The 27848-nt window shown below is 41.5% G+C and overlaps 2 protein-coding genes across 4 annotated transcripts in view; one reads left to right on the top strand and one right to left on the bottom strand.

Annotated features, from left to right (window-relative positions):
* LOC134619065 (uncharacterized) overlaps positions 1-6313 on the bottom strand; it is a 45199-nt gene extending 38886 nt beyond the window's left edge. For both annotated transcript variants that reach the window (XM_063464789.1, XM_063464793.1), the window contains exon 1: positions 5955-6313. The gene's annotated coding sequence lies outside the window, so the exon portion shown is untranslated. The remainder of the gene's footprint in view (positions 1-5954) is intronic.
* Positions 6314-11452: 5139 nt separating this feature from the next.
* nkain4 (sodium/potassium transporting ATPase interacting 4) overlaps positions 11453-27848 on the top strand; it is a 50538-nt gene continuing 34142 nt past the window's right edge. For both annotated transcript variants that reach the window (XM_063463823.1, XM_063463822.1), the window contains exon 1: positions 11453-11759. In XM_063463823.1, coding sequence (XP_063319893.1) covers positions 11706-11759 — 54 coding nt within the window. In that variant the 5' untranslated portion in view covers positions 11453-11705. The remainder of the gene's footprint in view (positions 11760-27848) is intronic.

Here is a 27848-nt window from a genome sequence, read left to right as displayed (position 1 = left end):
TGACATGTAAAAACTGCAGCATTTTATTACATTAGGGTCATTTTCTTCAGCTTTTCATCAAATTACTGGATGAGGTTGCTTACTTCAAGAAGTAATGCTGAATAAAATAAAGCCCAAAAGCTGGCTCCCCCCAGGGCTGTGTGCTCTCCCCCCTGCTCTTCATCCTCTACACTGATGACTGCAGATCCACACAGCCCAACTGTCACCTGGTTAAATATGCTGACGACACAGTTCTCCTGTCACTGCTGTCAGGCCCCTCACAACACCACGGGCCCGCTCTTCAGGAGTTTGTAGAGTGGTGTGACAGCTCCAAACTTGAACTGAACGTGAGCAAAACCAAAGAGATGGTGGTGACCTTCTCCAGTAGGCAGAGGGATCTGGCCGCTTCAGTCACCACCACCATCCACGGGAAACCAGTGGAGGTAGTTGAGGAGTACAAATACCTGGGAACCATATTTGACAACCTCCTGAAATTCTCTGCCAACACAGAGGAGATTCTCAGGAGGTGCCACCAACGGCTATACCTCCTTAGGAAACTCAACTCCTTTGGAGTCAGCACACCCATCACGATGACTTTTTACTATGCCTTCCTGGAAAGCATCATGACCTTCTCCATCACCTGCTGGTTCCACTCCCTCAGCCTTCAGAACAAGAACAGACTGCAGCACACTCCATCAGTGTGCTCTAAAATCATTGGCCTGCCTGTCAGAACTCTGGCACAGGTTTTCAGCCAACAGGCCCTTAGACAGGCAGCCAAAATCATCAACGACCCCTCTCACATTCTTCACCCTGCATTTCAATGGCTCCCCTCTGGGCGACGCCTCCGCTGCATTTCCTGCAAGACTGAGAGGAGGAGAGCCACCTTTGTCCCCAAAGCCACTCTGCTTTTTAACTCCAGCCGATAAGACCATTTCCCACACCCATAAACATAAACTACACTCTTCTTATACTACCGACACTTTATTCACTTTTAGTCACTTACAGTTATTTATTCACCTTTCAGTCACTTTAATTTTAAAACTGTGTAATTTTAAAACTGTACATACTGTATATTCATTATTTCACTGTTATTGCCTGTTCTTATTGTTCTTATCTTCAATGTTATGCTGCTCTGTTGTTTGTTAATTGCCCCTTGGGGATAAATAAAGTCTTCTGATTCTGATTCTGATTCAAGGTTCAAAAGAGGAGAATAACTTCTCTCAGGTCACGTTCAGCAGAAGAGGCTGTAGTACATTACTTACATGTAATAGTAAAGCTAAAATGTTCTAAGTACATTATTTTATGTCGTTTGGATTATGAGTGCATTACAAATAGACATAATGAGGAGTTAAAAGCATAACTATGTAAATCACTGCCTTTTCTGTACTTTATTTATTGTTCGCGCTTGTTTTCAGGGACATTATGCTGTAGTGCCGCTGAGACATGAATCAATACTTACTGTATGAATTACCGTGCTCAGACTCTAATGGCAAGCTTTTGCCACGCTAAGCCTGAAATATATTTAGTGCAGAGCGAGACAATGGACACTAAACATTCCATGCACTCGACAATTAGTCGGGAGGATCCTGCATAATTGTTAGTTAATTGCGTCAAGTGATGACTCAGGGGATGAGCTGTGGTAACCACTTCCGAGGCTTTTTTCATGGAAAATATGGTGAAAATGATGAAGGCCTAACGAAACTGTTTTTGTTTTGTTTTTTTAATTAGGCTAAGCGAATAGTAAGAGAAGTGCTGTGCAGTCACTGTATTGATCTGTGGTATGGTAATTTTATCTGATATAAATTTGTTAGAATGCACATTATATGTATCTATTGAATATGTTATCCTTGAATGGCCACTGCAATGGCATTTATTGCCTTATACAACAGAATTAATAATTTAGAGCATTTTATGCTGAGAGTAACTTTTGGTGCCCTTTGGTAACAGATCCGTGGCACTAATGCTGGGTGGCAGGCCAGTTTGAAGCCCTGCACTACAAGTCAAGGCTAGGGCACATCTGTCTGGCTGACTGGCCAATCTACAGCCCCTCGATCCCTGAGCTATTAGGCACACAGCTGACATGCTTGCATGTGTATGCACATGCACACTTTGAGGATTCATGGACCATTAACGCTGTGATCTGTAAAGTTACCATCACATTTAACAAGCAAACCAAAAGCCACTGACAATGGCTTACATTTTCAAAGCTCTCAACAACTACGTGCTGCCGAGGGTCTCTGTCAGAGAGATTATAATGGAAAGACAAAAAAAGAAAATAAATAATAATAAAGAATCCTGATGGGAAAACTCTGTAACGGCAACATGTAACCCAAAAAGTAATCTGCTTTGTAAAGTCAGTTGTGTTGTTCCATTGCTACAAGCACAGTTTGCAACTGCAAAGTGTTGGTTTCACGAATCACTTCAGAGCGTGCAATGTATTTTGAATCTGGATGAGTCAGTATTGCTGCAGTTTGAAGAACAGAGTTGACATAGAGCTAACATTAGTTAGCTAACCAAGTTAGCAGTTGTTGGATTTGGGATCAGTGTAATCAGCGTTCTTAGCGTTCTTAGCGTCAGTCTCACATTTGTCAGATTATGAGTCAACCCATTTCATGGATGTGCAACATGCACACAACGGTCACCGGCACACTCACAGCCATACACCAACATGTCGCCATGGTGTGGCTGTTAGCAAGTTCTTCAATGTGAGTGAGGAGGACACAAATTTCACTAAAGTAAATTGCAGAGGAACACCACCTAACAACTAACCTAATGAGACACTTAAATCATCTTCACCTTTGTTTCTTATGAAAAAAATTGCACAAAAATGAAAAGTTGATTTTTGATTCTGTATGCTGTCAGTTGTAGTTCTTTTAAAGAAAATCAAAACTGACAAAAGTTAGCATTGGCAAATCACACTTAGAGAAAAAAACAAACAAACCACAAAAGAGAGAAGTTGAAATTGGACACGAAAATTGCACTTGGTTCAAACATATTTTAAAAAAGGAAGATTTGTGTGGCTTTTCTTCTAAACATTATCATTCTTACTTAAAGTCGTGGCAACATATCCCTCTTTTTATCATGTATGCATAACTGAATGGTAGTTTGCATGATTTAAAAAAAATCATTTTAAAAGAGAGCATGATACTGTGAGTGGGATCAGAAGGATATCTGCTAAAAGCTAGCATGTAGGCACACATCAGTGTGTGGGGAAGATTATAAATGAAAACTATAACTGTTGTATAATTGTTTGCATGAATATTATGAGTCAGTACGATTGTGCCAGAAGAAAAAAAATGACAGTGAATAGGCACTTTACATCTGTGTCAGTGTGCAGAGCATTTATTTGAAACAGGGGGTAGTTTCTCTGAACAGAGAAGCTGTTGAGATTCTCAGTTTCTGATTGGCTCGCAGCCTTTTTGGAAAGAAATCGTGCCTTCCGGCTATCTTTACGTTTCAGAGAAGATTTCAATCCAACCGCAGAAGAACTTAAAAATTCACTAAGTTCAAGTTGTTCACCAAGAATAGCAACATTTTATACAAAGATGATTTTTCTCTTCCAGTACAGCCTTGCAGTATCTCTTTTCTAAGCATGCTAATTTACCCAGCTGGCTAGCAGTTACGTGAGCGTTTAGTGAGTTTAAGGTCATGCTTGTGCAACAAATCAGACTGGTCTCACAGTGTGACAAAACAGCCTGACTTTATGAGCAAATGTATACGTGTACGAGTGACTAATACTACCTTTATGACACAATGATTGCATGTATATGACATAAAGCGCTGCAGTTCAATTCTTCTATAACATTTTAAGTTTGTAGTATTGAGAGGCTGTTGACAGAGCGCTGATAAAGATGCGGTGCATGATAGTGAGAAGTGTTTGTATTTTTTTAAACAACTCTGAATATAATACAGTCCTTTACATAATCATCTTTATGACATAAATTCTACTCAAACACAGTTTAACACTCATAAAAATTAGACTTTATAACAGAACAAATGCATTTGACTGCAAATAAATAAATAAATGTGTGTGTTGTAGAGAATAGCAGGGTATGTAATTATGATAAAATGCTAAAAAACATGATTGTGGGTATTATATGTGAAGTATAGCTGTGCTGTGTGTGAGAACAGGTCTGATTTACGACCTAAGCAGCCACTCATAAATATTAGTCCTGAGGCACACGTCTGCATGTGTGTTTATAAAGGAGGGTGTAAATGTTTCACATGTCGAAGCGCAAGGAAAACGGAAAGAGAAGAGACGCCGTGGTGCAGGTGTGCAAGAGAACCAGTGAGACTCTTTTTTTCCCCCCTTTTTTTCATTTTTTTTCCATTTCTCTGAGATGAAGGAAGGTGGGAAGGGATGATGGGATGTAGGTTGGATGAAAGAAAAGAGCGCTCCAGTCCTGTCGCCTTGGGTGCATCAGCAGCAGGAATTGTTCTCTGCCCTGTGGGGGCCATCTGACTGTTCTGTCACCCTCAACAGAAGGCTGACTCTGCCTTAAAGTGCTCGGCCCCGCGCTCGCAGTTCGACAAGCTTGATGTTTAATACATACACAGGGAGAATATTGAAAATGCCTCAGGAGAAATGCAGCACACAGGCTGTAAGGGAGAGAGGGGTTTTTTTTGGTCAGTTTGTAGAACAACCAAGAATAGTGGGGCTCCTGTACAAAGCATGCGTGGGCAGGCTGCAAAATATAATTGCTGAAGACTCGGACCAAAGCCGGAGCTCCATAGCAAATTGGAAATCTATTACGTGCAAGAGTTAAGCACCTCTCAAAAACAAAGCACTTGTTATGAGGGGGGTACTTCTTCATTGTGGTGATTGTGTAACGCACTGACATATCTGCGGCAGGAAATATACGTCACACTCATGCATGATGCTTCAGTCGAAATAACAGGCCGTGAATTTAACACGTAAGCTGAAAAGCCTCTCCCTTGTCTGTAATCAGGGCGAGCATGGTGAAATTCAGGGCATCACTCCTCAATAAGGCAGGAGAACAGGCCTCAGGGGTGACCCTCCTGCTTAAGTCAACACAATGGGTGTAATGAGGTGAAATACACACACACACACACACACACACACACACACACACACACACAGAGGAGATGGGAACCCTTATTGCATAGTTAAGTGCGATTCATTCATCTACATGCACTGAGCCTGCTGCAGAAGTTCTGCTCACACCCACACATTTAGCAGCACAGCAAGGATTTCACTCTTATTACAGGTTACTGAGTGAATCAGATGTTATGAAATGATGTCATTTCTAACTGGCGAGCCTATATTTAACACACCACGTGTCTTAACGGCCCGAACCTGTATTTTGAGTAAAAAGAAGAAGAAAAAAGAGCCCAAATGCCACGACTGAATTGTGACAATCAAACTTTAAGCTGATCTGAAAAGCCACTGGTTCTTTTTGACAAGCCTGCATCTCCTCGGCACTTAATAGTCAGCGAGTTCATCAGTTCTAAGTCCATAATTAATCAGCCCGAGCGTGTGAGCAGGACTGGTGCCTTTCTCTTAACATCACGTACAGCAACCCACGCCCTCCGGGCCATCAGTGGATTAATGATAAGTGCCTTTGATAGGAGAGCCCCTCACAAAGGCTTTATTAATTAGCCTAACGCCGACGCTGTGGCCGCAGTGTGCAACACGTCCCCGCTAATCAAAACTTTAAAGGGGCACGATCGACCTCCCATTCACCCGCACGACATCAAACCCCTGACGCCTGCGTGCATTAAGTTGCCGCTGAAAGTGCACCATTTCCAAATGAGGGGCAACTTTCACACGTCGGTGAAGACGCGGTTATGCGCGCTTTACAAAGACGCCCGTGAATCATTGATCAGACAGGTGGGATCGAGTAGTGGCTACGGCATAATTCAGAGGTAAGGAGGGACACTATCCAAAACTGCCCAGATGTCGCCAAAGTGGAAGCAAAAATGAAAACGACGGAGACCAGATGCGTCGTACTCACTCGTCCCCGGTGCCTTAGAGGAGCATCCCGGTCTCTCACGGCCAGCTTTTCAGATGAGTTCTCCTGGGACAGCGCGCCTTGATCCTCACTATCATTCTTTGCAAGGCTCCAGCCTCCTCACAGCCTCCCTTTACTCTTCTTCTTTGGCATTACAAAAGAAAAAAATACAACGAAGAAAATCAAACCCGTTGCATGCCAAATAAAATTCTCCTTCAGGTGTTGTTTCGGGGTTGCTCCCGTCCGTCTCTCGGTGTGCAGGGCAGAAGTGACAGAAGCGGATTCCTATTTGAGGGGATGCTGACGCGCAACCGGAGGGGCTCGCCTCCTGTCTTTTTCATCTGGCTCCATCAGCAGCCCTCGGTTGGGCAGCACCATGTGACTGAAAATAGCGTCAAACACACGCGATGGCACGCTTACTTCCTGTTACCGCACTTCAAAATAAAACACTATATCTATAGTTTTGGGAAAAGGAAACTGAAGAAGAATCCCATTAATAGTAAAGTAGAGATCACCAAAAAGATAGTAGATTAAATTTGATTTCATCTTGCAAAATAAATAAATAAATAAATAAAATTAGACAGGTTTATTTCGAATATTTAAAAGAATAAAATATAGTTGACATTTATGAACATTGATCAAAGCTAATATCCGACATATTAATTCAAATAAAAAGCAAAGTAAACAATGCTTTTATTTGCATATAAAATATTATTTATATCCATTCCCTGCTACGTATTAAGTTTGCAACAGTGAATACCAAAAACATGAATCCCACGTTTGAACTGGCAATAAAATATAGTAAAAAGCAAAAAAAAAAAAAAAAATTAGAAAGAAAATAGTGAAGGAAAGTATGCCTCTAGTGCTGTTGTCCTTTTAAAATGCCACAAACACTGTCTTCCTCATATCAGATCATTAATAAATATTAATGTAGAATTAAAGCCTGTACTAAGGAACAGTTGTTTTTAATACCACACAACAGAGAGGCCTGTATAGGCTCAACCTTGGCCGAAATAGTTTAAAATTAAGGACAAGATTTGACATGGTCATCTGGGGATTTCGCATGTTTTTCTCTTTATAATGTCTTTTTAGTTCCTTCTTCATCTTTTCTTGTCTTAAATTGGTCTGAATTGATTGTGGGGCTGATATATCTCTCTAGCAGTATCTGCTGTTGATTTAGTATAAACTCAAGCTGATTTCTTCTCTGGTTAGGAAAACTTCCCCTGAAGTCTAACCAGCACAAAATATATTACTTTTATTTTGAAGGGGTTCCTCTTCACCTCTTTTCCGGCTTCAATCTCTATTGACGCACCTGTGAAGGCACCCATTCAATTAAGACTGACCTCACAGAGAGTGCCTCCAAGCGACCGCAGTTAGAGTAACACCGACTTCTCAAAAAATTATCCAGAGGAGAAATATTTCCTTTCCGAAGTATTGTCAGTTATTGACATGTTCCTTATAGCAGCCTCTGTATTCCTTGTTTATCGAGTTCTGGACTTTTGTAATGGCAAACAAAGAAAAGGGAAAAAAAATCAGATGGGCCTGCGCCCCCATCGTCACATGCACTGTATAACGTTAAACTTTTATGAGCATAGCCTAAATAAAGAAAACATTCATATGCGTGTTGGAAAGCCGGCGGTGGCTGTAATTTGAAGCTGTGTAAGCTAGTTCGTGTTGACAAATCTCCCACAGAGCTGAAGGGAGCAGCTCATTTCGCTTTTGATTTAAAGTTAGGTTGTAATGTATTTCAGTTGCACCACTGCAAAAATATCCGGTGTTGTTTTTGTTAACCCCCCCTAGCTGACATATTCATTTCTGCCTGAATAATGACATCATTTGCGAACCTTTGGTGTGAGCAAACTACTGTTGCAAGAACAATAATTTGGGGGAAATCAAGTCTTTCAGGCTGCTGTAAGTATATGGATTCAATTTCTTTTGCTCTCATGTCTCAGAAATGATGAATTGGCCCTTTGATAAAAGTGAAAGAGACTTCTGTTGAGTGCTGCAGGACAAAATCCTCACTGGTGTGTTTGAGCGCCAAAAACGTGTGAGAAGAGAATCAGTGAGGAAAAAAGAGGGAGAGAAAGAGAAGAAAGAGAAGTAAAAGCGACAGGCTAAGACGCTTTTTCAAAGACAGACAGGCCTTGTCCTTTTGAGATCTTTTCCTATTGTTGTCCACTGTGGGCCAGACTCTTGGGTCTCCTCCACAATGCAGGTCCCCTCAGAGCAGTGCACCACTGGCTCTCCTGTCACTTCACATTAGTGTCTTCATGGAGAACAGCAGCCCCGGAGGGCCACACTTGTCATGAAAGAAGTACTCTGGATACACACCCACCCACTCAAGCACACACACACACACACACACACACACACACACACACACACACACACACACACACACACACACATTATGCAGACTGTGAAGATAGGAGGTGTCAGGCAAAATGAGAACACAAGGAGAACCTCCATCAAGGCTTCCAACAGAACTTTAACAGTGACCTTATTTCAGCCTCGTGCTTGCCTCTCTGTCTCACTCTCTCCCACCCAACCAGCAACCCAAATACACACAAGCACAGATTTATGGCACACGTTCAGAAGCCATGTTCTCATGAGAAATGCGGCCTAGGTATAAATAAGCTTCACGTATGTCTTGCACTTACAGGCTTGATGTGTAACAGTGAAACATGCCATCTGCTACAGGCAAACAGAGCAATCACTCACACGGAACCAAGAAAACACCTTTATTCAATGAAATATGACAAGATAAATACTATTTAGAATATACTATTTAGAATTTGGCATAAAAATGTGAAAGTAACAACCCCTCCCCCCAAAAAAACAAAAAAAACCCTAAACAAAACAGCATCACTTGAATGTTAAGCTTGAACAGTATTTCCTGGCTATAACCAGTGTTGGGAAGGTTACTTTTAAAATGTATTCCATTACAGAATACCGAATACATGCCCCAAAATGTATTCTGTAACGTATTCCGTTACGTTACTCAATGAGGGTAACGTATTCTGAATACTTTGGATTACTTAATATATTATCATGCTGTTTACAACTACGTGAATGTACTATTGCTGTGATTTATTACTGTTACTGAAGGTCCGCAGCTCCGAACCGTAGTAAAGGGACATCTGGCTAATACGGTGGGTTCCGTGTCGGGCTCGTAGCTGAAAACTAGCTTTACTTTGTTGTCTGGGTCAACTTTGCTAGCGAGAGACAGAGAGAGGCGTTGAAAGGCTGCTCCAACGGAACTTATTTTTTCCGGAGGAAAACACGAACACAGTGTACAGTTGAGTCTTAATAGTTTACTTACAAATGGGCTCGTCAGGCACTCTTCTTGGCTGCAGTGGTTATTATTATATTTACATGCTTCCAGCTCCCGTTTTTGCTCCGTGACAGCTCAGACTTTTCCTTTCTCTCCCTCCCTCGCTCACAGACACATAACGTGTATGGTAGTCCATTCTCGCTGCAGCACGGACTACACTGCCCATGAGGCTACATTCTTTAGGGCCATGCCTGTAGCATTCTGCCTATTAGCTTAGCACAACAACAACAACAACAAAAGCGCTCTCTCACCCAGGAAACACGCAGAGAGAGAGAGCGTCACCCTGTAACCATGGCAACCGTAACGCTGCCGCCTGGAACAACAGAACAACAGAACAAACAAACCCAAACAGTCCTGACCCGCGACAATATGAAACAGGAAAGTACCGCCGTGTAATCCATTTATTTCAACAAAGTAACTGTATTCTGAATACCACCTTTTTAAACGGTAACTGTAACGGAATACAGTTACTCATATTTTGTATTCTAAATACGTAACGGCGGTACATGTATTCCGTTACTCCCCAACACTGGCTATAACTAACTCAGGCCCCCGTAACCTTTTGAGCATTAACTGCAATTACTGTCATTCTTCTATTATAATTTATTTGATTGTCTTTAAATAACTTCTAGCTGTTAGTTTACAGGAACCAGGCGGATCTTGAGTACATAAGCGAGCACACCATGACTGCTGATGAAGGTGGTGTGATTTGGGGAAAAAATATAAAGCTGACAGTCTTACGCCTGGAAGAATACATTGGCAAAAAATATTTTTAGATTTTAGTGATTTGATTTTAATTATTTATTGCCATCGTCACAAATTTTCAATAAAAAGTAATTCATCGTCCAGCTGTATAACATGTAGTAAATGCTCACCTGCTGAGATTATGTAACACGATGCGCCATTGCTTATCTCTCTGAAATAAAAGTACCGGAGCATACGCAAACTGTAAGTCATCACTCTATTGGGAAACAGGGGCAGGTGGATTGCCAGAACGTTTACTCGGGTTTCAGCTTTTCAGTTTTTCTTTGCTTTTTTTTTTTCTTTTTTCCATGCCTGATTCGTGCCTGCTCGTCGGCTTCCTCAAATACCCTGAGGTTATTTTTGGCGATGGGAGGGAGGAGCTCCTCCTGGGCCGGCTGGACGCAAGAGGGCAGGGCGGCGCACGGAGGAGGAGAGAGGAGAGGAACAGTACTTTAAAGGGAAAGAGCGCGGGAGTGTGTGATGAAATGAGATGTGAAGTGTTCCCTCACTCAGAGCCTGCAGACACGTAAAAGATTTAAGAAGCTAGTGAGGGGAGAGGTGGGACCTGCCTTCGTGCGCTCCTGCAGAGGGAGAGGTAGACTGAGAGACTTGCTGCTAAGATCCTCTCTCTTTTAAATTATACCGACCACTGGTTGCCTAAAAGGCAAGTGGAGATTCACACAAAAGGTCTGCACAAAAAGATGCACGTAAAGTGAAAACAAACTCGAAGTTGTGCGTAAATAAACTAAGCTATTTACATCACGGAATTAAAAACATCTTTAAACTGAACCCTTAAGATTTAGGGAACACACAGGAGCTTAAATAGCTTTAATTATTAGTGAAGAAGCTGTCAAGCGCACCAGTACGATGGTTTATTAAATATGAAAAGAGACGCCTTGACGCAAATAGTAGAAAATTATGTTTTGTGTGATGTAGGTCTTTGTTGAAACTTGCCAGGGTGTGTGTCGACATACAGCCACGAGATGGAGCCAGTTCTCCACAGATAGCAGCAGTGTAACCTGGTATCCGTCCTGACGCTCTAATATACGTCCGAGTTTATCTAGCGTCATTAAGTCACAAATAATACGAAATTCTAAAAACACAAGTGCACATCTTGACAATTTCCACTGCCCAAATGAGATTAATCTCCATTTCTGCAAATCTAATTGGCTCATTTCTTTTTAATTAGTTCAACAGGGACAGAGTTTTATTCGCCACGATAATAAACCAACCTGTGTTAAAATATTTCGACTTATAAAGCGCGAAATTTACCGACTGCCACAGTGAGAAACCAGGTGACGCCCTCAGTCAGCCCTGTCTCAGCCTCGTTTTTACTACCCCACCACCGCGACCACCTCCCACCCCCTCCTCCTTTTTTTCTTTTCTGTTTTTTTTTTTTTTTTTTTTACACACCGGCTCGCAACCACCCTCCCAGTCAGTCACCTCAAGTGCGGCCGAGCGGCTGGAGCGGAGGCAAACAAACAGATCCAGAGCATCCGGAGCGACTCTCGTCTATCGTGTTTTGGGCTCAAGTAAAAGAGACCGGGGTGGAAAAAAAGAATGGGACGCCGGTGCTTGGATCAACACTGAGTCCTGCCAGCACACCGAGAGCTCCTCTGACTTTTTCTTTTTCTTTTTCCCCCTCCCAGAGTCACCGTGTTTTCACCGCTGACACAATGGGCTGCTGCAGCGGACGATGCACTCTCATCTTTATTTGCACTTTACAGCTGGTGAGTTGTTCCACACTTCTGCACTTTTTAGCTGTTAGAAGTTTTATTCTACGAGGAAGCCACTGCGTGTTTGACAAAGGAATTACTTTCCAATACAGTGTCTGTTTTTACATGGGCAGGAGCACGGCTTCTGTTGGAGGATGCAGAAAACTGATGAGGACATGTTAAATATATATATATTTTTTTAAACTTTAACTAGGCAGTAAGGATCCTACTTAAAACAAATCTTCATTCGTCATGTCTACTGAATCCAGTTTGTTTAAACGTAGTTCTGGGAATAATCGTGGATTTCTAACTTTTGTGTTTTGATGAAGAAGTGTTGTGTTGACATGAGTTGTGACAGACAACATGTGGTGTTGTTGGTCTAAAGAACTCAACTTCTCTGAGCACCAGAAGCCTTAAGCAGCTGTACAGAGATATGACAGAGCAAATTTATACTAATCACAATATTATAATTGAGTCCCATCTTCCACCTGCACTAACCATCATTCACCTATCTTTGTATGGGGTGTCACTTAAGTGTTCATATAGCCACTTAATGTATTTCACATTTGTGTAGTATAGTTCTCATGTAAAACATTGGCTAATATGTCAGTTTGTGAATTTTGAAATTAATTTCTACAAATGTTTTTCTTAGAAATTCAAACCAGCTGTAATTTGCGAATTTTTAATAACAAGAGGAGGAAAAAGGTCGTTGAGACATTTTAGTTTCTGATCAGTGGTGTGTGGGCTGTGACATTTTACTGATGATACGTCTCGGATGATGCTTCCTATTGACTCAGAGGCTAGCTTCCCTTTGCCATTATCCCGAGTGAAGTTTACCTGACAGGCTGTGACAGTGTTATTTATGATGGCATTAAAACTCAGCTTGCTCACACCATAAGCTCCCACGTAAATGCCACTTTCAGAAACGAACACAGCTATAAAATCGTCTCCAGACAAAGAGTGTAATGGGAAAGTTGTGATATATTGCATCACACGGGAGGGAATTCAAAATGGAGCATTAAAAACAAAAAGGAAGCAAGTATCAGTTGGTGTCAAACTTTAAGAATCTGGATTTAATAACAAAGCCCACAACTTCTAATTTGCAAAGTCTTTTGGCCCTAAAACCAACATTTTACACCAGTTTTTAGGTTTCTGGCTGCTGGGTTGTCTCGAGGTCATACCTTTCAAATAATACAAGGCTGCTCTTTCAGCTCTTAAATATTTGTTTAAGTCCTGCTATCTTCCTGCTGCTCAGTGTCTTGCTGTTCTTTTGTGTCTCGGATCTGTTCATCCTTCATCACGGTGTGAAGAACGGGGAACTCAGACTTTTTCTTGATAGTTTGCTCATTAGGCCACAGGGGTCTTTGTGTTACCTCTTGATTAAAATGTGACTCGCTTCACTGGTGACACAAACAATCGTCTCACACTCGCACGAATACAGTAGGCTATCAGCCCACTTTGAACCACACACCTGTTTTTCCTTCACAGTCCTCGGACCTTCTTGCCTCATTAGAGAGAAGGAGGCTGACCATTTGTTATGAGGTTTATAAAGCTGTCAACTAGCTGCCTAAAAAGTCCCCAAAGACTTCGGGAAACAGCTTTATTTTCCCCTGGCAGTATTTCTGGATGACCTGACACTTCCTGTCTGGAGGAACACACACATACACACACACGCACACCTGCACATTGACAAGTTTAAACTGCAGCGAGGGGTTGTATTAAACCCTGCCTGACCTTTGAAAAGGTCGTCAGGCAGTGTGTGTGTGTGTCTACGTATGTGTTCACATGAATATACATGTGTATGTAGAGCAGCAAGAGGGACCCCCAATCTCCCCTGGCTGAAACCTATGCATTTAAAATGAGCCAGGTTATTCCCAGTCCATTACAGGGTAAAACTACCATTAACAAAACAACATACTCTGCTCCTCAGATGTAAAAAAAAAAAAAAAAAAAGCCCCTGTGAACCGCTGTGTGCTAATTAGCCTGGCAGAGTGCTTTGATCAAACCTCTTTTGGCATCTCGGCCATCCCCTAATTGAATTGTGGTGCGCTTTCCTCATCAACAGGCCGAGTGCTGGGACTCATCTCTCTGGGACAGAAGGCAACAGATAATGAGCCCGTATTGATCGAAAACGCCTCTGTTCCCTCTTCTCTTTGCAGCCTAACTGTTCCAGACAGTAGTGCTGGATGGTTGTCAGAACCCCGATCAGCTCCAGAGAATAGCGAACGTTGGCAGGAAGCCCCGTCTGTGTAACGATTTGTTTGTACTCAGAGACACCAGGGAGCTCATTTTGTTATCAACCGGTTGGGTTTTTGAGGTGTTGACCTTAACTTGACCTGGAAGTAAAGCACTTCCATTGGTCAGATACAGGACCCAGTCTAGACATATGAATGTCAGCGACTTGCAATGACGAGGAGGTTGTCCTTAATAGAGCTGATGGTTATTGTGGCTCAGCGGAGCTTGATGATAGATGAAGGAGGCCTTTTCAGTGGTCATGGCAGTTTTTCAGGAGAGGGCAGACAGGCCAGCACACAAACGCACACACACACAATCACAGTGGACAAAGGTAATGAACTTAGAAGTGAACATTGACCCTGACAGTCCTGGCCATAACTATTCTGGCTACTCTGACGGATGCACTCTCGCAGACACACCCACACAGTCACAGCTGCACATTCTTAACTTTGAGTTATAGGTTATTAGGTCTAGTGGTGGGTGAAGATTAGAGCCTTCGTACGAGCTGTGTTTGACCTCTGACGAGACGAGGCAAGCAAAGGAAGAAAATTGAAGCTTTTTTAAAAATGTATTTATTTTTTAAAATTTTATCACATGCAAGGAGAATAAACAATGTCCTTGTTGTCACAGTAGCTGCATAATTTGTGTCTAGGAAGGAAAAAGTCACCCACGGTACAGCGGCACAGGAGAACTGCAAGTTTTACCTCATGTTCACCCTTTAAAGGAGACTACCCACAAGCACCGTGTGAGTGTTTGTGTGTTACATCTTGCATCACACTGCCCACTTTTCCTCTAGTCTTTTGATGACAAAGCTAGAGAATATACTCGGTAGAGAAAGCTTCAGAGAAGAAAAGCGAGTTCAAGCAAAGTACTTCCAAGAAAGTTTTTTAGCAGAAAAGCTGAGCGCCTCGTCCTGAAGAGTGTTATCTCTAAAGGCGCAACATTATCCCTTGGCAAGCTTCACGTCATCTTCTACATATTACAAAGGATTTAGGTTGTGTTTTTCCCCAGTTTCCTCTGCTAACTCATTTGCTTTATGGAGGCACGAACATTCAAATTTCCTGCTGAATATTCATGATCTCAGACATGCTGGATGCCTTTAACATACTGTTTCTCTCTCCTCACTAATCTGTGTGTGCTAGCGGGCACACAACACATGGAAGGTCTTGGCCTGTAGCTTTGATATTGATGCGTCGCACAGCTATAATTAAGAATAATTACTGCAGCTGGAGCAAATTGTGTGGCAATAAAACACTATATGCTGTCAGACCAGCAAACCAGGGTGTGAGGGTTACTGCTACTGTGTAATCCTCCCGTGCCTTGCAAATTTACTGGTGACGTGATGTTTTGAAAGCTGTTTACTACAGAAATATGAGCGCAAGTGCTAGAATATTTTAATTTTCCCAGTTACAGATGCCTTAGACATCTGCTCAGCGGGTTTTGCTGAGTGCATTTGTGTGTAACTTCTTTACAGAGTGCCTGAGTGAACCTGGAGTCGTAGCTGTCTGATCAGTGATAATAAACTGCATTTCTTTGACATTGCCAGGTTGATGGAGGAGATAGGCCAGCAGGAATAAAATGAATGGTCGTAGCTCTTTATCGCTCCACTTCGTTCTCATTGTCTTCACCTCTCTGGTGCTCCTATTATGTTTTATAAAGCTTCTCTGGACTGTGATTTATATCACTGTGGGCACAAGCACATTTTTTACTATTTGTTTTGGCTTGCACAGATGGTGGAGGACTAAGACAGCACCGGTACTTGAATTATCCATGCAAAAACAAAATGTGTTGTCAGTGTATTTTAGACTCCTCGCAAACTCTGTGTATTCACTGAATACCAATAGCAAAATGACTTCTCGGGTCGGTCTGTGTACGTTCTCAGTCAGTCATAGTGATCTAAGGAGCTTGGACAGAAAAGGGACTGGACTTTTTTAAGTTTCTCAAAGATGTTGCACCTCTCATCCGAGAAGCTTCTTCAGAACTGAAGTCATTGTCATTTTTTCAAGTACTTTACTATAGTATATAGCAAATTTACATCTGCTGTCCCCTGGCAGTTAGATGTTGAAAACAATATAAGTGATCATGCTCTGCCTTAAGCTTAACAGGGAAATGCAACCCTGCCCCCAGTCCACTTCTTGCAAATCTGGTAATGAGCTTGTATAAACTGTATAAATCTTTAGGGGGTAAATCTTTTTGTCCCTCAAGTTTTTCCACTTCTTTTTACATTCCCTCACATCCATTCCAATAGTTTCAACAATGTCCCTCCGTGAATTTGCTGACATTTGTGAATCCTTTTGTTGATGGCGGCGTTTATTTTTTCTTACATTGAGATGATAATTGTTACTCTCTCACTGATAAATTTACAAAGTTCAACAAAAAAAGTGTCTAGAAATGCATAAGAGTAATTGACAGTACTGTATAGGCCAGTTTCAATAGTTGCAGGCTTTGTCAGCCCTACATGTAGTTACATTTCTAGGGAGGTGCACATCAGGTTATGCTGTAGGTAACCCAGCAAAGAGCTGACACAGAATCTGAAAGATGCATCTGGCTTTTCAGTAGATCAAGTGATTATTCTTATGGAAGGGAATTGGGTAGAAGATGCTAAGGTATGCCAAATACTACTTTGTTTTTGTTCCACCATGCAGTACCATCTGGAAGGCATCTGTTTGGCAACTACTTCCATTTTTCAGTATGGCAATGATACCAAACACACTGCTAATGCAGAAAAACACACAGTTGAACTCTATCTGTCATGGATTAGCCTCCCCAGAGCCAGGAGCTCAACATTATTGAAGCAATGTGCGATCATCTTGATAGGAAGAGAACATCCAACATCCAAAGAACAGCTATGAATGTCCTTCTACAAGATTTGAGAACTATTCCTGAAGTCTACTTACAGAAGTTCTATATCTTGTCATACTGCATTTCCATATATGTTTGCATGTGTCCACAAATTGCTGCAATTATTTCCCAGCAAAATATAAATAAATGAGGGATTGCTAAAGACATTTGTCCAGTACTGTAGCTTTGGATCTGTCCCGATATGTGCTTTGGTCTTAGAAGAATTGCTACTTGTATCATACAGTTTATACAAGCTGATTAACAGATTTGCAAGAAGTGTACTGGGGGGAGGGTTGCAATTTCCTGTTAAATCCTAGAGCAGCACCGATCAGCTAACGGACCAGGGACAACCGATGTAAAATTGTTATATACTGTAGTTAAGTGTTCTTCCTGTTTTATAAACTAATAAATCAAACTAATCTGGAGTCAGTTGAACACTGAGCAACACTATGAGGCCTTAATAATACATTTATTACATTATTATTTTTAAATACATTTAAAAATAATAATGTAACATATATATAATTGATTAATTCATTCTGCATTAAAAATTGCTCTTCAGACTGCATTAGCTAAATTAAATAAGCATTTTTTAAAAGAAAGTTCACATGCAGAAGCCTATTTCCTTTCAAAAATTGCTGTGCGTGAAACGGGGAGCACAAAGGTCTGACAGTAAATGACTATAGCTCACAGAGCTCCATTAGTTCAGATAATCTCAGAAATGAAGGTCTTAACCTCATCTTATATTGTCTATGGGCCCATATTCTTTTCGTTTTGAAGGTCATGCGGTTCGCTGTAATTAGGTACCGTAGGTGTATGTGTGTAAGTGCTGTGCTTGTGCTGTCAAATAGACCCCCAGTGTTCAATGCTGATTGTGGTCTTGACCCAGGTGCTCTGTTGATTGCTATTCCTGAACAACCCTCATCCACAGAAGAGCAGTTTCTGACAGGTCATGCCCGACCTGAGCTGCAAAGTTGATTAAACAACAGCTTACAATGAGACACCAAGACAAGGTGACTCTGTAATAAATTCACAGTCACATCGCTGACTTCTGGAGCTCCAATGTGTCATCATCTCACCTAAGAGCTTAATGTAACCTGGGTACTCGGGGATGGGAAGCACTGCTTGAATCTGTAATGAATGTCTTTAGCATGTATCCTTTGTGGAAAGACAATAAGGCTCTTCGCGATCTCCTTTCCCTCTTTTCGTATCCTCCACCCCTCTACCCATCCTGTTTTCTTTTCTCCCCCTGCTGGGATCGCGGGCAGGTTGGAATATGTTTGAATTATTGATTACCATCTAATTTATCAGTGGGGCAACAGTCACTGGAGATTTGGAAGACATACAGATAGAAAGAGGGAGAGAAGCAGGGAGCCAAAAGAGGGGCGGTTGTGGTAGTTCAACCTCTCACCCTAGACCAATTATGAGCATGACCCTCGAGACCTGAGATCTCCACATTTCACTTTCCCCTTCCCCTCTCTTTCATTTTCTTTCATTCTCCGGCCCTCTTTCTGGTGCGCTGTTACCAGGGAAACCTTTACTTATACAATAAGATGCTGAAGAGCCTGCAGGTAATGAAAGCCAGCTTGTCAAAAGGAAGCTTGGTAATGTATGATGCAAATCTGAGTTAGCATGCTGAGAAGGGAGATGAGTGTTAGTAGACAACCTCTGGGCGTTAGACTGCAACGATGATGGCTCACATCCTTTTGTCAGGGCAGCTGTCACTCTAAAGATAGCCTTACTTACATGCAGTATGTATCCTCTAACCGTGCCACAAAAATGTCTGAAATCCAACATTCGAATCAGTATGACCCACCTGGTTTGTTCACAAACTTTATCTGAGAGCAAGAATCAGCTGATCCCAAGCCAACCGTCAGCCGATGGCTTGTCTGATAGCCTTCAACTGACAAAGCCTAACATATTACAGGGAATATTACTTTAAATTGCCTACCGCTGCTTCTGCAAGCCGCTTTGCAGTCCACCTCCATCTCCACTTCATGCTGTTGTGTCAGCAGTTACTGATGCTTTCTCAGTTTTTTTTTTTTTTTTTATGGGTCAGTGTTGCGTATCCCCACATGAGAAGATGGGGAGGTCCCAGTACATAATCATGCCACCAGTGCAGATGGCAATAACAGCCTTCTTTTGAATATAGTAGCCCTGACTGGAGCGGGGCATGGTTGTGCATTGGTTAGCACTGTTGCCTCATAAGAAGGTCCTGGGTTTGAATCCAGACTGAGGCTTTTCTGTGTCTGCAGTGGTTCTCTCCGGGTACTCCGGCTTCCTCATAGTTCAAAAACACCCATGCATGATTCTGAATTGACTGTAGTTGTGAGTTTCTGTGTGTTAGCCCTGTGACACATTGGTGACGACTCCAGGGTGGACTCTACCTCTCACCCTGTGACAGCTGTCTTAGTCCTCCACCCGCAACCCTGATTCAGACAAGCTAAAGAAAATGAACGGTCCTAACTGGAATGTGTTTTTAATATTCTTCTGTCTGTGATGGCATGTTTAACAGATTAAAGCAGCTAGGTGGTGACCTTTTTCTTTTTTGACCGTCATGATATTGCTCATGGATGTGAGTTTATAATAATATGAGTGTTTGTCAAAAAACCCATCTCCTTTGTCCCTTGTTGCCCTTTTTACAACTATTCGCGATTTTAATGTCTTCAATTTACTAGACCATTAATTATGTTCTTAGAGAGAAAGCCGTGGACTGGGAAAATGTGACCGTGCACATATGCCCATCCATGCAGAGGCTTGTGCCAGTGTGCCTGTGTGTGTGTGTGTTCCACATCAATGATATTGCAATATTAAGCTATAATGGAGATAGAACTAGAACTATTTGCAAGCCCATTTCTCTCTTTCCATTCCAGTGGTTCCAGTGGTGTCATTTGTTATAGTGTGGCATTGAATAAATTGCTTGGGGAGCACCACAGCTGGGATGACTATCTTGACAGATCATACTCAATTGAATGGCTGCAATGCATATTCATCCCACTCAAATTTCCCCCCACAGTTTTTGGCAGCCTGTCCTTGTTTTACAAGCAGCTGATGACTTCACGGATGTTTTTGCTCTAATTGTGTTTTGTGATCAAATGGTCGGACAGCACGGATGCACGCAGCGTAACTTCCTCTACGGTGGATGAAAGATTACGAGTGATGGTATTATGATGAAAAGAGCAACATTACTGACTCAATTATGGAAAGCAGAGCTGGAGGGTGCAAACTGCTGACAGCTGTTTGCTGTTCTTGACTGCATATTTTTGATGAGAATTTCCTCTGTCGCTGCTAAATTGCCTACTTGTTAACTGGGGCGAAACCTAAACAGCTCTTTGTTAAATCTGGGACATGATGAAGCAGAAGAGCGGAGACGATTGGCTGGTTTAAGCTGCTCCCATTCTTAACTTTTTCTTCCATCCCATCTATGGTTGATGTGTTTGGGTTTTAGTCACCACTTTATTCTTGTAGTGCTTTTCTTCTGTCATCTCCCTAGAAGATGTTGTTACTTTATATTTTTTGCACATTAACCTTTTTTTAACCTGACCTGATATAATTTATTTCTTTTGGAGATGCAGTAAGATTCAGTCTGCTGTCATTTTTCATTTTTTCAAGAAAAGCACACATGCCCACTAAACTTACATTAAACCTCTGGTCTGAGGCTAAACTCATAAGAGCTGCTACATTCACCTGAAAGATGATGTTGTAAAGTCTCATTTAACCTCTAATAATGTGAGAATTACTGTCCCTGATTAGCTTAAAAATGTTATCTGAAGGAGGAGAAAGAGGAAGAGATATTGAGCAAGACAGCCATTTACCAGAAACGAGAAGGCTTTCTGGTGTCACAGTGTACACATTTGGGTCATTTCTCAGAGGAACATGTTAATCACCGAGTCAGCTTCATGACGAACATGTGCTAATTCCTCTCAGTGCTGGCCAATTTTTTCCAGGTGTATTATTCCATTCTCTAAGACTGCATGCATTAGGTTAACTATAAAAATATTACCTTACTTGTAACTAAAGATTTGCCAAGAACCTTTGGATGGGCTCAGTACATTTCCACCACGGGGACCAAGGTCTTAGTTAAGTTCTGAGGAAATTATTTTTAGGAATGTCCTGAATACTGTTTTTTTTAGGCTCTGGGGCTTCAGTAGTAATCACCAGGAAATTTTCAAAGATTAGGTAGGTGGTTTTAACATTGCAGCTTCACATTCCTGCCCACTTCAAAACCAGAGAAGCCAAGAGAAATAAAGGTATGCAGAAAACTGATCTTCCATGCCTATTGATGATAGTCTCTCACAGTTGTTGCTTTTTCATCGAGACAGTAGGTGGTCTTGTATGTCTGCTGCGCAAACACTGATTTAAATACATTATAGATTGACTGCTGTCTCATCAAAATCATGTTTAACGTCCATCTAAAAGATTTCTGAGAGTGGATGTAATAATTTTTAAGGAAAGCACAGCAAACTCAAAATAAAAGAAGTACAGGGTGAAGAAACTTCGTAGCAGATGGAGAAATGGAAGTGGGACAACTTTTACCCGTAACGAGGTCAGTGGACAGACAGGCTAAGAACTCTGAGTGGGTCTCAGCGTGAACGTATGCTATGAAGTAAGCTTGATTCACTTGAACTGATTAAGCTCAATTACCTGAGCTGGTTGTTGCCTCCAGTCCAGAAGATGTTTAAAACCTGATCCTAAAGCAAACACATGAGAGAGCGAGAGAGAGAGAGAGCGAGCACAACAACACAGGGCAGAATCCAAAAAGTTTAAAGTGGTTTGTCACAGTTCAGAGAGAGAGTTAGTTCAAAGCGCTGGCTTTTGTCACATTTCTTTCAGGAGGGGCAGATTTACGTGCTCCCAGTAGCACTGACAGATTAGCATGTTATTAGTAGTAGGAACACTTATGGTTTTACATATTTCATCTTAAATAAGGTTGGTTATTTTTTATATACTTGAAATAGCTTCTTCTTCTTCTTCTTCAAAAAAGAGATGCCCCCAGCACCTCTCTTCCCCTCTGTTTAGCACTGCCACTTAAAGCAATTGATATTTAAAGGCACTAGCTGCTGTGTGTTTCATTGTGCAGGCCATATTTCAAACAGTGAAGAAGAAAGTGGCTTATGAAGGCACCCTACCTCTTAATCCCTGTCTCAGCTCTGCTAGACTAGGCACGACCAAGGGCTATCTATCTGTCCAACTCTCCATGTGCCCAATCAAAGCCACACACACACACACACACACACATACACATACTGAGATTGGCACCATTAGTTACACTGCTACACAAGGACCAGGCAGCCACCAGAGTATAATAACTTTACCCAGGCAAGAGGTGAAAAATTGGATTGTAGAAAGTTTTTGAGAAGTACTTTAGTGCCTGCTGGGAGTCACAGAATAAAAGACAAGTCAGAGCAAAAAAAGAAAAGAAATGACAGCCAGCCTCTGATTCATGGTTTGTCCCTGTTACTGTCCTGCTCCTTATTTAGTCTCAGAGTAAAGTATTTTAGTAGTTACCTCTAGTAACAGCATTTTGGTCGCACTTCATTTAAGCACGGTGTCTTCTTGGATCCACTGAGGTTCATTTGCATATTGACACACAGACCCAAGATGATGTTCGTTTGACTCTGAACCTGGTCTGTTTCGTTTGTTATTCAGGACTGAGTGAACCTGTGAAAAACGTGTTTAAGGATTGTCCTAATCCAAATGGAAAGGGTGATTTCCTGTTTCTCTGATCCACCTGTCTCTCAGTTCTTCCAGAAATTCACAAGAAAAAAATAATAATACATGAAAATGACATTTCGGATAAAATGTGCAGCAGAAAAGTTTTCTAATTTTCTGTCTCGTCCAGACCCCTTAGACTAGTATCCCCTCGGGGGTATTTCAACACCCAAATTGGCAACCCGTTTAACGGGGCCATGCAGGAACTCATATTTCAGTTATTTTTATATTAGGTGTGGAAAATTCAAAAAATTAGAAGAGACAAGCATGAATCTGGACTGGATTTTTTTAATAGTCTGCCGTGCTTTGCACTGACTTTGACTCTATTCCCAGTAACTTCCAGCAGGCAGGAAAATGCCAGTTAGAGGGCAAGACACACGTGAAACATTAGTGCCTGTTTGAATATTACATACAAATTGGCCCTGTGAGTCTCATTTTATCTGGCTTGCTCTCACTGAGTCGTGTGTTTTTATGTAAGTAAAATTAACCATTAAAGCCAATGAGATAAGAAAACGGGAGATGGCCGAATAAGTAGGAGTTGTCTTTAATTTACCCCTCATATCTCCTGGCTCGCCTCAGTGTTGTCCTTCAGCCTGACAGTGTGAGTCAGAGTTATACGCTTGAACACAGAGAAGTCTGACTCATGCAGCCTAAAGTCATAAAGAATGGACACACGTACACACACATATCCTGATGACACATCTAGTAACATGTTATTAGAGGACATTTCACAGAGGACAAACACAGAAAGAGAAACACTGATGTGATCTCTGGTATCTGCAGGCTAAGGTGGGAAGCTGTGGAAATGAGAGGGTCAGCAGTCACCTCTATCTTCTAGCTCGGGGTGGAAATCACACCTAACGCCTCACCAGAAATCTGCCCTACTTTCTGGATATCTCGAACTCACGGCAACACGGTTTGAGTTAATAATCATAAACAACTGTCAAGACGGCGCGACACATGTTTCGGTCTCTGTCTGAAACCCCGGTTGGATGCGCAGTCAAAGCGCGCTGCCTTTCATTCATTTCAGCCACTTATCTTGAGCACACATGCGCGTCTTAATTAGCTCTCAAACGATGCAGATCAAACGTTTTTTTCTCCCTCAGACAAGTTCACTCTGATCCCCCACATCACTCTTATGTGTGGCTTGCTTCCTTCTTTCATTCTTTCGTGGCACATTTAAAAAGTGGCGGTGATTGAAATGTCTTTCGGATTTGATATTCTCTAGTTTCATATTGGAGAAAATGGGGTCTATATTGTCGGGCTGTGTTCTTTATTGCTCTGTTTGTGTTTGCTCATGTATGCATACCTCTAGAGACTGAGTATATTTACCAGCTAAGTGAGAGAAGCAGCAGCACTGAGGTCTGTGTTCCTAATTTGGTATTGCATGGCCATGTAATTGACAGCTTTAAATAGATATTAAAAAGCAGAGAAGAGAGAGAACTCAGAATGGACAGTAGTGGAAGTGTGAGGAGTGCTTGTTGCATCCTGCTGCCGTACCCATCCCATAATTGGCAGTTATTTATAGTGGGAGGAGTGGTATGTGTGGCCAACATGCTTCTCCACATATACACACCCAAAACCAAAATGCACGCTAAGAGTTTCCGTCACCCAAGAGGGAGTCATTTGTGCTTGCGAGAGGTCAGTGGGAGGCTTTTACGGACCTTTATGTAGCCGGCTCAATATTCCTGGAAGAGCATTGGTATCTTTTGATCAAATTCCACCCCACTCTCCAGTAACCCGCTCCCTTTGAATTGTGGGCTAATTGTGCTATATAGCTTTTTGTGTAAGTGTATGTGTGTGTGTGTCTGGGGGGTGGGCAAAGGCCTTTCTATCCTTGATTGATTGTTGTCATCTTGGTGTATTATTGAGTTAGCAGCTTGCGTGATAGGGTAACTGCAGCTTCTCAGAGGAGAGGAGACACACCAACGTGCACACACTCACACACTCACACATGCCTCATGCCTCATGCCTATATGATCTTTAATTCAATGACTGGTGGAAATAATTCAGGGAAAAGGTCTATGGCTGTGTGTAATAAATACATCATGGGATCTGAATTATGTTTGTTGGTTGGATGGGGTTTATGCTTATTAACTAGACTTCTGTCCCAAGCCGGGACAGCAGTCCATGTCAGATAACATATGTGCTGAGGACAGTGTGTGTGTGTGTGTGTGTGTGTGTGTGTGTGTGTGTGTGTGTGTGTATTTTTTATATTAGTAAGCAATATTAAAAAAAAATCAGTGTCAGGATAAGAATTATTAGGAAAGAGTTTAGCATTTTGGCTGGTGCCACATTGCAAAATGGATGTTTCGGACAACAGATGGCCATGCGGTAAAGCACACTCTGCTTTCTTGTCTGTTTCACTCTAAATGAAACTGTATTTTACATCATGAACATGATATTGCGCTAAATAAGGCAAGAGACTGAAAGCTTTAGTGCGTGTTTACTGAGGTCATAAATTACATCAGCAGTGAGGTATTTTTTCCATGGACTTCTATATAATCAGACTTCCTTCTGAAGCCAAAGGAGTTGACCTCTGTTACTCATTAGAAAAAAATGCAGCGTTAAGGCAGTTTCTGTTTGGTGCTGCTTCTGAAACCCAAATGTAACACCCATCTTTTATACGTAAAAGATAAGTACACCAGTTCAGTTCTAAGGTTTTAGTATTAGGACACACACACACAAAAAAAAATCAGCCGGTCTTAAAATCAGGTAAATACAACGTCAGATGAACAATAAAACCTGACAAAACCTGACAAACAGTTTAACAAAACCTAAACCACAACACAGAAGCAGTGGGTGAAAAACTTCTCACTGATTCCTGAGGAATAAGGAGGGTAAGTAGCAGCCAGATGCTGCTAATTAAATGCACTTGATTCAGTGATCATCAGCAAGCCTGAGCGTCTCTATAGAAGCAGAGGTTTGGGGATTTTGCTTGTTTGGAGCATTTGACTGTCTGTTAACATGATACCAAGGAGAAAAGACATCAGTAATGATCTTAGAGATGCAATTGCTGCTGCCCATCAATCTAGGAAGCGTTAACAGGCCATTTCCAGACAATTTCAAGTCCATCATTTTACAGAGAGAAAGGAGTGTGTATCTCCGCAAATTCACCCAAAGATCAGAGTGTGCAACACTGCACGCTGTGCGACCCAGCAGCAACAATTCTGACTCTACAGACCTCAGTTAGCATGTGAAATGTTGAAGGTTATGACAGTATAATTAGAAAAAGACTGACCAAATATGCTTTGTTTAGAAGGAGAAAGCCTCTTGTCTCTAAAAAGAACATGGCTTAGGTTTGCAAAGTTTAATGTGAACAAACAACAAAACATTTGAAACAATGTCCTTTGGATAGTCAAAACCAAAGTGGAGATGTTTGCCATAATACGCATCACCACATCTGGAAAAGCAAACAGCACATCAGGATTCAGGCTTGTTTTGCAGCCACAGTCATTGAGTTGATCATGAACTCTTCTGTTTACCATTTGTTCGACAGCTAAAGCAACAGGACAATTATGCAAACCAAAGGGTTTGCAAATCTACAACAGACTAGCTGTAAAAGAAAAGATTTAAGGTGTTGCAATGGCCACATTCAAAGTCCAGACCTCAACTTGACTGAAGTGCTGTAGGAGCTTAAGAGAGCTGTGCAGAAATAAATGCCTGCAAACCTGAACTGAAGCAATGTTTTAAAGAATTGTGGGCCAATATTCATCCACAGTGATGTGAGAGACTGATAAAGTCATACAGGAAGAGCAACTTATTGCTACTAAAGATGGTTCTACAAGCTGCTGAATCATAGGGTGTACTTTTTCCTCACTGCTTCTGCATTTTGCGTAGCTTAAAAAAATGACACAGCCATTTATCATGTGTTGTTGTTCATCTGATGTCTAATTTAAACCTGGTTTTATTGTGCTTTTATTTTACGTTGTTATGCATAAAACCTTAGAACTGAAAGATGGTAGACTTGACTGCAGTCTGTGTTCTTTAAACCGACAGACACGCTAAGTTTTAATGAAGAAAATATCTAAAATTACCTCGTGACTTTTCCTCATTCTTTTAGCCTTTTCAGAAATTGTACCAAGTACACACAGATAAGACCCTGGGGCTATTTTCACTTATCTAGCCAAAGAGAATAAAAGCTGGTTAATAGAATTTGATCTCTTTTTTTTCTTCCACCAAGATTAGCGCACAACATTTTGGGGGAGCTGTATCATCTGTTCTTCCCGTTATTTCTTTTCTTCTCCACCCCCCCACCCCACCCACATTTCACTCCCCCACTTAGATAATTATTTTGAGATCAAGGGTGCTTGGGGAGTTCGGAGTAACATATAACTAGATGAAAAATATGAGAAGTCAATTTGTTCTTATTTCAGATTTTCTTGCAACAGTAATAAAGCTCAGTTTTAACCTCAGGGAGAATCCTGGCAAAAAAAAATATAGCACAAGTAACCGAGAGCAGAACAAATGTAAAGTGAATACTGGATAAACAGACCAAAGCAAAAAGTTTTGCAATCTTAACTTCCTCTCAACTGAAAGGACAAGAGAAATGGGAGAAAAAGAAAAAAACGTATAACAAAATGTCAGGCTTTCCCTGTGGAGCTGAGGCAGGCTGACAGGGAGATGGGATATACCTCACACCACCATACAACGGACTAATATACAGGGTATCATTAGGCAGGAAAAGAGTGCAAGATACCTCAAAATGCAGCTCCTTCAATACTCCTGCATGTGATTGGCTGCAGGACTGTGTTCATCGGCCTGGAGCACAAGGCTGGATAACTAGAGCTGATATCCATCCTGCCACATGAGAAGTACAGCGCATTAATTCATTTAACCATTACACAATCAATTATGGATTTAAAAAAGCTGCTTTTTAGAAAGTCATCTGTATCAACTTCAAGAGCCTGTTTTAAAAAGCTCCTTTAAAACCACAAACAGTACATGTTTGCTTGTCTTCCATTAAGTTTATTATTAAAATTTAAAATTTATTATTGATCGGCCTGAGGTATCTCATTAAAATCATTGATCAGGCTTAAAACTGGGTCTCTTTCATGTTTGATTGTAGCCAGTGTGATGCAGGAGTAGCACTTGATTCTTATTAACCTTCTCTTATGTCTTCACAAAATAGGGAGGGATTAATTCAGATATTTATCCAGACGTGCATCTAAAAGTCATAGCTGAATTATAACTCCAATAATGGGGTCTGGGTCAAGCCGGCAAACACTTCAAACAAATTAACTGCAGCCTATAGCTGCATCTAATTTTTGCTGAAGTCCTCGTGCATCAGTTTTATTTAGCTCTCTAACCGTGACC

This window comes from Pelmatolapia mariae, linkage group LG20, assembly GCF_036321145.2.
Source record: "Pelmatolapia mariae isolate MD_Pm_ZW linkage group LG20, Pm_UMD_F_2, whole genome shotgun sequence".
In the NCBI taxonomy this organism is placed as follows: domain Eukaryota; kingdom Metazoa; phylum Chordata; class Actinopteri; order Cichliformes; family Cichlidae; genus Pelmatolapia; species Pelmatolapia mariae.
Note: the sequence above shows the minus strand (reverse complement) of the source record. Positions and strands in the feature narration are given on the sequence as shown.